Source organism: Rosa chinensis, chromosome 3 (assembly GCF_002994745.2).
Source record: "Rosa chinensis cultivar Old Blush chromosome 3, RchiOBHm-V2, whole genome shotgun sequence".
NCBI lineage: Eukaryota > Viridiplantae > Streptophyta > Magnoliopsida > Rosales > Rosaceae > Rosa > Rosa chinensis.
This window is the reverse complement of record NC_037090.1, coordinates 1840380-1851277: the sequence shown is the minus strand read 5'-3', so window position 1 is coordinate 1851277 and position 10898 is coordinate 1840380. Positions and strand designations below refer to the sequence as shown.

The 10898-nt window shown below is 39.3% G+C and overlaps 1 protein-coding gene across 1 annotated transcript; it reads right to left on the bottom strand.

Moving 5' to 3' along the window:
- Positions 1-389: 389 nt before the first annotated feature.
- LOC112192783 (F-box protein At2g02240) lies at positions 390-1878 on the bottom strand. The gene is made up of 3 exons (XM_024332655.2): positions 1488-1878; positions 1061-1179; positions 390-918 (listed from the first exon to the last, which is right to left on the bottom strand). The coding sequence occupies exons 1-3, from the start codon at positions 1749-1751 to the stop codon at positions 543-545; spliced, it is 759 nt and encodes a 252-aa protein (XP_024188423.1). The 5' UTR covers positions 1752-1878; the 3' UTR covers positions 390-542.
- Between the last annotated feature and the right edge of the window lie 9020 nt (positions 1879-10898).

Here is a 10898-nt window from a genome sequence, read left to right as displayed (position 1 = left end):
TTAATCACATTTAAGCTCTCAATTTGTATGCCTGGTTGAGCATCATTCAAAACTTTACTTGCATTATGTTCATTTCCTTCTTCACTAGAAATCTGCAACAATCTTTCTCCACCTGATCCCCTTCACGCTCTGTCGAAGGAACTTGAAAGGAATTGGACAAAGAATCGGACAGACACATTGTTGTCTGATCCGCATATGTGGACTAGAAGCATTAAGCGTTTCAAGCACACCCGTATATGTATTCCCTCTAAAGTCTAAATTCTAGTTCCGCCTTGATGAGTGACGCATCACAAGTTCAACTTTAATAGAAACAATGACATATGAATCCACCATATTGGCGAATGACTAAAATTACATAAGTCCCATCTCTTCAAATACCGAGTACTTCATACCTCACACAATAAAGCCATTCACATGATTCATTAATGTCAATTGCAGAAAACTGCAATGTTTGAGGGTGATACTTTTCTTAGATTACAGACAGGATTAATATAAAACAAAACGAGTATCAAAACCCTTTTCCATAGACGAGATGAATTCTACTAGTTGTTCCTCTTAGGCCTGACCTCAATGCCTTGAACAACAAGACCGCTCCTCCCATTATTAGCCTCATTCGCCAAACAATGCAATTTCAACAGCCCATCTTCTCCCCCTTCACAGAAAAACTCACCCAACTCAATCTCCAACCACCCGGGTCTCTCCCCTTCGTTGGGAAAAACCAGAGTCTGTTTACTCTGTTCTCCTCCCTCCAGACCTATAGTGACCTCAGCACGTACGTGTTCAAATCCAAAAGCCCTTCGAGTAAACTTGAACACAAGGTAAGCTTTGTACAGAGTCGATGGGGTCAGCAAGCGTGTTTCAAGTTTCCCATAGATTTCAAGCCAGCAAACAACAAGAAGCTCAGCCACCTCCGGAAACCTGTTCGCATACACATACACATTATCTAACCCAAAAGACTATTACGTCTGTAACCAACAACCATCTATATATATATATATATATATATATATATATCATAATGTATAACAATTAACAAACAATCAAAACAAAATTTACAGACCTGGATTCAGGATGAGAAGTCCATCTCCAATACTGGGGAGTATCGCCCCAGACAATACCAAGCTCTCTTGCAGATATCATGTAACATTTTTTCCCACTCCATTTGTCCAGTGAAAAGCTCTGCATGATTTCAAATTGCAATTAACAAAAACATTCAGATAGAGCATATATGGTCTTAAAATGCCAAAGCCTAACTGCCTGAAATAACAGGATCATTATGAAAGCATCTGATCCTTGACCATCGCCAATCCTCTTAACCTTGCTAATCAAACAGAAACATCACAAATTTGAATCCAAATATGTTCATGTTCCTAAAGTATCATTAATTGCATAATCCCTTGGCCTTACTAATAATTGATGTTCAAAAATTAGATGAAGATCATGACTACTCGAGCGTACGTATACAGGGTGTTGATGGACTGACTTACCAATTTACCGTCGTTGATGAGGACAGGTTTGTTGCAGAGAGCGAGGTAAAGCTCCTTCTTGGAACTGGCGGCCAATAGTCCAGATTCGCCGGACTGGGACAGGATCGTGGGTGTCTCAGGCGGAAGGAACTTGTCCCAAACGGCGTCGGATTCCGCCGCAGACTTGAAAATCTTACAGAGCAACGACAGGCGGCAGGCATCTTCAGGAGTCGTCAACGATACTATCTTGGCTATGCAGCCCTCCGGTAACTGGTGCAGATCCATCACTGTGCCGCAGGCCTCTTTCTCCTTCTGCTTCACTGCGTCTGTTTTCAGATGTTTGGTGATGAAACTGTGTGTAGTTGACTCTGGTCTGGTCTGGTCTCGGACCAATTTAGGCCGTGTTTGTTTTCCTTCATACAAGGATTAGATAGAAAAACAAAAATCAAATCCGACCACTTGTTATGTTTGGAGGCCCAGATATAGTTGGGCTGGAAATCTTGTGTCCTATTAGAGATGATGGATAAGAAATCAAGTTAGAATGATATCATAAAACAAATCCAGCTTCTTATTTCTCTCTTTCGACTCATCCCGACAACACAAAAAACTCTCATTAAAACATCAACATTCACACAAAATGAGTTAGGTCTTCACAACCGCAACTCTCAATTTGAACTACTCATTCATAATTAAAACAAGATTTAACATCAAAACCATGTAGGATTATGGAAAATAGATGAGAGGAGAGAGGATGAGCTTTGCTTAATTTCAACAATGCTAGAAAGCAAAGAAACTAAGCTAGCTTGAATCTTGCTAACTACCCAAGATGGAATTAAGGTGATCTACCTTGATGAAATTTGAGAAGATCTCAAAGGAAATTTCCTAAATTAATTTAGGAGAGTGAGAGAATTGGGAGGGTGAGTGAGAGAGTTATGGAAGAGTGGTGGAATGGTGGTGTGGATGTGTTTGTTAGCATTGAAGTCATCCTCAAGTGTAAGAGGTATAAGTTATAGAATAGGAGATTAAGTAAGGATGTCGAACCCACGAGGATTGGTAAATCCTTTCCTAGTTAGGGAAAACTTAAGGAAAAACTAGAAGAATATGCAAATGTACAATCACAAACAAAGGTTCACAAGTGAACCAAAGTTCATGGTGAGTATGTGCAAGATGATGTGTAGAGATTTGATTTTGATTTTGAGATTAGTTTCTATTCAAATTGAAACAATGAAAGCAAGTAATATAAACTAAACAAGTTGTTATCAAATGGATGGAAGTTGGGGCATCGGGTTTCACCTTTTGCCTCCCTTGCAAGCATTAAAGCAATTAAATATGAATGATGCAAAACTAATTGTCCGACTACCCTCTTAGCATCCGGATAAGACTACTAAGGCTTAAACCCCTTTCATTTTATTAACTCTAACCGGATAAGTCTAGAGCTAACTACCTAGAGATCAATTTAATTACCGGATAGGTCTCAATCCTTTGCCCCTAAATGCATAAAGCTTAGAGTTTAGGTAACCAAACAAGCAAACCAATCCTATCTCTAAGTGATTTTAGCTCATTACCCTTACATGCACACATGGTGTGCTTTCATGCTCTCTTTTTGCCTAAAGGTAATCAATATCTAGGAAAAACTTCATGTCATGGCAAACACATAACTCAAATTGATTAGGCCTAAGTGATGCATTCAACTATTGACTTAGCATGTGAGAATGACAACATGAATTTGCATCAATTCATAAAACAAAAGCATCAATACAAGCAAGTTTATCTAGGGCTTTCAACCCTAACCCCAACTAGTTCACTACTCACACATAGCTAGATACACAAGTTTCAACATTCTATTAAACATCAAATACATAAAGAGATAGAGAGTAAAGGGTGAGAATTGATGATGCCGGAAGAGGTGGTGGAGATGGGTCTCTAAGAACATAATGTGGTGGTAGTCAACTCCTTCTCCTTGCTTCAAGCTCTTGATATTGGTAAGAATAGTGAAATTTGGAATCTCTAAGGTGAGTTGTGGTGTTGAGTGGTGGAGGAAATGGAGGTTGTAGTGGAGGAAACTGGAGGTTGTAGTGGTGGAAATGGTGGTGTCTTCTCTAGAGAGAAAATGGATCTTGGATAGGATGAAGATGATTCAATGGAGTCAAGAATGTTGAAGAATTGGTCTTTGGCCTTTCTTTTATCAGCTATGTGTGTCCTCCTCTTTGGTCCCAAAGTGTGCAAGATGCTCTTACACCATTGTCCCCCAAATGGTCCCAAATTGGCAAGGTGACAAAAGGACAAGGTGTAGGGAGATATTTGAATTTCAAGTGATGGGAGATTCTCACCACCATGGTTCTCCTTTGCTGGAGAAAAGACCCTCTATGAGTGGTGGTTCGCCGGAAAAGTTTGCCGGAAAACTAGCCGGAAAGGTCGATTTGCAATTTTCTTCCAATCTCCGTGTCTTCTTCCCTTAGCTTCAAATCTCCACATTTCAAGCCTCAAATAGTCATTTTATTCTCAATGCATGGTTTCCTACAAATAAAAGGAAATGGATTAAAAAGGGCAAAATAGCATGGAAGACAAATCAATTTTCATAATTATGCGACACAATTGTATAAGTAATTTGTGACTCAACAGTGTTGCAACCTTCATCTTGCTAATCTCATCGTACTCGATCCATCTCCAACTGCTTCCAACCATCTCCAACTGTCTCTGATCTCATTCTGCTGTCTTTTAGGTAAATTTCTCTTCGATTTTAACTCTTATTCGTGTTTCTCGATCTGTAGCTGCTATTTTCTCTAGGAGATTCAACTTCAGTCATATGTAATGGATATTTCTCTCTAATTTGATGGTTTTTTTTTCCTTTTATCTAAGATTGTAAATTTAGGTAATATGAATTTTTGATTAATTGAGATTTGGTTTATAATTATTCCACGGTGAATTGAAATAATAAACTTGTGTTATGTTAGTTACAGAGTCTGGGCTCATGGCATCAAGTTCTCGCAATGGTTTATCTTATGGTAAGCTCCCTCTTCCTGAGTCTCTGTGACTGCATTAGTGCTAACTTGCTAGTCATGCTTTGTATTGTTTTTTATTTGAGTCTTTGGTTCTATATGTTAATTGCCATGATCACTCTTTTAAGCTATAGTTGAAAGTGTTTTCATTGTCACTTTGCATCACATACTAAGAGTAATTGGTTTTTGTTGCTTTCTTAGACATAAAACATATTCTTATTCTCGGCACTTATCATCACCATTATGTAGAAACAACACTTTTTTATTGCCATTGTAGTCGTGTAGTTGATATTTTAAGTGCAAAGCAAGATTCTCTAGCATTGGCCATGGCTGGCCTGCTTTTGTAGTTATTACAGGTTAATAAGCATCATAGCCTAACAAGACAATTCAATTCAAGCCTACAAATTTATTGATCAATTTTGTTTGTGGGTACTCTCTTTATAGTAGAAACAAGATTACTACAAACCCAGTTTATGTTGAAGCTATTTCCTGTAAAATTTGGTTTCATCACATTATAGAGGTTTCTATAAATATTTAAACGTGCCTTGAAGTGGAAATCTACATGTATCTGAAATTTTTTTCCTTTGCATATTTTGTTAAAGAGTCTGAATTGATGGGGTCTTGGAATGCTATCCACATGGACACCAGGGAGTAGACAAGGATTTTGGTCGTCTACATGACAGATTGACTTGTTAAAGTCGACACTAATAGCTTGATGTTAAATTTAATGATTGTGCCTATCTTAACTTATCATTGTAGCTGTTGCGTGTTTTCTATGTAAATACCCTTACGCTAATATTGGCCTTAATGAGAGTTTAGATGAAACTAGATGGTCCAAATATTGGCAACAGATTGACAGGTAACTAGTGCTTACTGAACTCTATATTAGGTTGGTCGATTGAGGGATTTACATTCTAAGTGGACATTTGTGTATTCTCAGAGCAACTACTATCCTAGGGCAAGCGGATTATCTACTTAATTGACAAGCATGTATAAAGGTGGACAAGTGCTTTCAAAAAGGACTTTGCATTCTTGATAGCTAGTTTTGCTGCAATAGATGCATCAATATGTCAATTAAGTCATTTCTTGGTATGTTGTTATGTACACCATTACTCTCTGTCTTCTAAGATCCTGAGTTTCTCTTTTCTTTACTGGTAGAGAGGGTAAACGATGCATCAACTTCGGTCAACGATGACAGGCTTGGTCAACGCCAACTTCAAAAAAAAAAAAACAATCGCCAAATACTCTGGGCACCCAGAATAATCCTCTGGACACCCATTTTTTTTTAACAAAGCCTCGTCTTCCTCGTTGCATCGCTCCCCACCAGCGGCATGCCCAGGCAACCTCCGCCGACCAAGGCTTCACGGGCAGGGCACCGGTGATTGCACAATGGCTCCGGCAACCGCTGAGCATGGCTCCGCTGAGCTTCGAGTTTTCCTCCGAACTTCGACCCTCTGCTGAGCCAGTGTCGAATCTCAGCCAAGCTCCAAGTGAGCACAAGGCTCCGCTCCGCATGTCACCAGCGGCCTCCATTCAGCCATAACTCCGCCAACCCGCTGGCCAAGCTTGACTACAGCTGACCAAAGCTCCATCAACAAGCTCCGCTAGCTGAGCTCCGCCCCGCCGAACTTCTCCTCCGCTGAGCTGCTCTACCTCTAAGCATCAGCACCGAGCTTCCTCGCAGAGCCGAGCTTCACCAGCTTCTGAACATCACCGCTAGCTGCCATGACTCCCACAGCTAAGAACCATCAGCGGCAATAGCTTCCACCGCTGGCCTCCACAACTAGCCAAAGCTTCTCTGCTGACCGAGTCATCCTCCACAGGAAAAACATCTGCCGACCAAAAGCTCCGCTCCGCTAAGAATTCATATTCTTCGCACCCAGCCACCGAGCAATTTGCTCTGTACACTGGCAAGCTAAGTCCCCCTCGATCTCACTTTTCCCATTTGCTGATACAAGCACATGCTTCTGCTATTTCATAGTTCATCTGCTATACCATGATGCACTAATCAATACCCAGCACGCACATATCTCTTGGCCTCTGCTTTTAGCGATAGGCATATTTAATTCATGTCCAGGGGGCCCGTGTCCAATAATCAGTTCATAAACATTCAAGCTTATTAAGTAAGCACCATGTGCCATGAACTAATTATAATATGATTTATAATAGTGTCCTCACGTATATGCTACTTTATCAAGGGACATATTCAATACCATATAGAGCTAAGTGCATATTCATATATAACTTGTGAATTGTGATCATCTTAGTCTATCTAATTATGTATTGGCTGCACGTGCCCCTTCCTGTCATCTCATAGACGCATACACATGTAGATTAACAAAGCCACCTGTACATATGTGTTGCCGCTCAACAACAATATCGTATACGTTTAGGTTTCATGACTTGCTTACTTACTGATCTTGTCCTATGTTGTCTCACAAAGAAGTATGTGATAATATTAATGCTCTAATTTGGTTAATAGGGCTTGGTCATATTTCAAGCATATGATCTCCTTACCATGACTTCTTTTATCGATGGCATGCTCACCTTTGGACAAGGGTTTTATCTCAAAAACCAGCTATACAAACTAAGCATATTAAGTTATTAATGCAGAAGACTTTATTTGAGCTGCTACATCCCAAATGGGATGCACACTAGCTGCATGTAACCATGTTGCTATGCCATACATATATAACATGATCATTCTTAATCAAACGACCGCATGGACAATTGCTATGCTTGGTATCATGTGTCATATATTTTTCTCGGCATTATAATTATACATGGTGACATTCAAAATAGCACATACTCTTGGTCCAAACCTAGTCATTCTAGTGATGTTTCCATTGACATATGTCAAAAGATTATTTGTGCATAAATCTCTATATATAGGCTCCAGGGCCTAGTACTTACATGATGACTTATTGAAAATGTTTCTTTAACATTCATTGTCACTTTGAAATTCATATTAGATGCACACAATCAAATATGTCATTTGTTGTCAACTACAACATTGCTTATACACTTTGCTTAAAATCTCATCAAAGTATATATGCAAGATACTAGTGTTGATATTACGTATTCATGTACTAATCAACTATTTTGTTTCAAGGAGACATAATCACCGATGATCACCTCTCCAATTAGCAAAATCATCATCCTTCTACTAATTAAGGAACTTCGCCAGAACAATGGAGCGTCATGCTTGGACAACTCCAATGTGATTTGGGTACTTATATCAATTCCAACGCCAACTCACTCCAAATCGGCATAAGATAAGTAACTATATCTTATCTCTTACGCTCTTGCAATTAGAGCCTTTGCCATGACTATACATGACTCCATGACCCTTAAGCATGCCTACAAAATGTTATTAGCAACTTTCCTACAAGTACATGCTACACACATACATGCTTAAATTCACTTTCATGTGACATTCATCTAGAAACTTGTGACACTTATGACTTAATTAAACATGCTCGGATAAACGACTTGCTGGGATTACGACTCGCTTGGGTATCGAGTATGGCCACGACTTGCTCTTGGGCCACGCCCTGCATGCTCGCACAGTGCCTACACACTCAACTACACCCAACTTGCTTGATCATGTCCAACATGATTTACTTAAGCCTCAAGTTCACAAACGCTTCATACTATGTCACCGGGATTACTCCCACAATTTTCTTTGGACACCCATTACACTTGCCACTATCGATTGTGAGTGTTATATGGCCATAAGATCCACATATACAACTACCAATATTTTACATGTTCATACACATTAATGGAATATTGAATTCTTCTACCATTTGTCGCTTGCAACAAATCGAATTCTTTTCGCATTCCATTAATACGAGTGGTAACCAATACAACAAAGCATTCTACATATGGGCGTTTTTCATCTCATTGTGCAGGTTAAATGAGTCCCTTCTTGCTTAAAGAGTTCGGGGACTTGTAGGGGCTAGGCGCCTCTCGGACATTGTTTATGCTTGATGACTTTACGATTATAACTATCTAACCAATAAGCTCCTCTTACTCGGGGACTTGTAGATACCTCTCACTATGCATGGATAGTTTGCTACCTCACCAAGCATAAACAACACCCTCATGGGATCTAACTGCTACTTGCATCTTGTAGCCCTATGTTCAAACTACGCTACGGTATCCGGAAGCGGCAAATACGTCGCTTGGAAGCCACCTTCCTGGCCTTGCCAACATGCCTTCACAACTAGGCTTTTTAGACTAGAAATGGTGGTTGCTTGTCCCACATCGAAAACCATGTAAAGGAGAAGCATTCCTTCACCTATAAAAGGAACTTTCGTCCCACTTAGAAATCATCCCATTACATCTTTTGTAATCCCTTTGGGCTGCAATGCCCAAACACACTAGTTAAGCTTTCAAGTGGACGTAGTCTCTCGCCTTAGCGGGAGATGAACCACTATACTTCTTGTGTGTGTCTCTCTCTCTTCTCTCTTTTTATTTATCGTTAATTAGACCCCTCGGTCACAAACATTAACACGATTTTATGAAGAGAAAATTAATTGCTCCCATAGACCAAATGTTTCGTAGGCAACCGCTTAATTATGTGACTTTTATTTATGAAAGAAAATCTAATACTAGTAGAGTGAGCAGATCAAATGATCATAGATAACACTTGATTTTCTAGCACTACCCTTTTGGTGATTATAATATTATTAATATTCATGATATAGCATTAATTTAATTTAATTTTTTATTAACATGATATGCACTAATTAAAAGTATACGCTCACTTCACCTCGTATGTATGAGAGAAGAACTTATATTAGTAGATCAAATGATCAAGTGCAACTTTCACTTCTCTATTGCTAATTGATGATATTTATTAATTAAAATCATATGCTCACTTAACCTCGTATTTATAAATGGTGATTAATTTATAATAGAAGGTTAAATTCACACCCATTCAATAGAAACTAGAAAGTGAATTCCCAACGACACCCCGTCCTTCCTTCTCCAAATCCATTGCGGAGCAAAAGAGTAGGGCCCCCACCCCTCAATTCAGCCTATATATATACCCTACTTACCATGCTCCCCGCCATCCACCGAGAGGCAGAAACAGAACTAGAGTGTAGAGACCTCTTTTTGGAAGTAAAGCACAACCAATTGGTGTGAATCTGCTGAGAAGTAGATCTTTTAACTGAACTTTTGTGATTGGTTATAAGTTGCTTTCTTTATTATTGCTTGTTTATTATAACTAATTTTCTATAATTGATTATTAATTGCTTTCTTTATCATTTTCGTTTAACATACTATTTCTTTAGTGTAATACACGATCGGACTAGCAAGCGGATTAACGAATCTCAAGCAATTTTTTTTTTGTCACTAAAATTGAACTCAGATTTTTTTTTTTTGCACCAATCCTAGATCGGGAAAGGCCGATTTCCGATTTGATTTATATAATTTTTGTAACATATTCTCTCTGTTTGGTTGAGAAGTAAGCTAGTAAACCTAGTTTATATATTCTCTCTGCTTGAAGTTGATTAAGAGTGAAACCAAGCAAAACTATAGGAGATGGTGATTCCCAACGTCGCTCTCCCTCTTTTTTTTTTCGGTTACAAAAAGAAAAACTCTCCCTCTCTTTTTTGTTCCTTAGTTTCATCGTTTGTTTAAATAAGCTTAAATCTTTTCTGATTCTAACTTTTTATTTTTTATTTTTCTAGCTCCCCCCGCTGAGTCCGGTCTCCACTACATACTACCTACACTTATGGATGCAGTAACAGTGGCATCAGTCATTGTGCTATTTTTCCTTTCACTTGGTATGATCAGAGATGCGGTCGGACAGCCGGTCCCCCAGCCTGTTGGAGAGCTGGTCCCATCACTCCCATGGAGGGTCGGACGGCCGTATTATGAGTACCTGCAATTTGTACTGCAAGTTCCCAGAACATTGAATCCAAGCTCAACACTTAACCAGAATTTCACCATTCATGGCCTATGGCCTAGCAATCACAGCACTCATAATGGTGGAATTCCTTATGTTCAAAATTGTGATCCAAATTATATCCTTGATCCTCAACAGGAGGTGAGGTTATTGGTTTTCCATTTTTTTCTTCTTCTATTAATTGATGTAATTTTTTAAACTAATTAATTTCTTCTTTTCTTTTGTCATTAGCTGAGCCGTAACCTCCAAAGGAATCTCAGTCACTCTTGGCCCGATGTAAAGCGGACTGCAAACGATTCGAAGTTTTGGACCGACGAATACAGGAAGCACGGCACCTGCGCAAACCGTATATTCCGTACACCAGGGGATTACTTTAGAAAAGCAGATGACTTGTATCGCAGTCATCCCATACAACGTTTTTTTAATCTATTCGCCAACCACATCCGCCCAGGACAGCAAGTCCCCGTGAGCACATTTATTAATCTCGTACCAACGGCAACAGCAAGGAAGAAT

Excerpts from the sequence above, each read along its gene's own strand:
- LOC112192783 (XM_024332655.2), bottom strand. The coding sequence starts at position 1,751 with ATGGATCTGCACCAGTTACCGGAGGGCTGCATAGCCAAGATAGTATCG. Across the intron at positions 1,180-1,487 it reads TCATCAACGACGGTAAATTG|AGCTTTTCACTGGACAAATG; the intron begins GTAAGTCAGTCC and ends GAAATCATGCAG. Across the intron at positions 919-1,060 it reads ACTTCTCATCCTGAATCCAG|GTTTCCGGAGGTGGCTGAGC; the intron begins GTCTGTAAATTT and ends GTATGCGAACAG.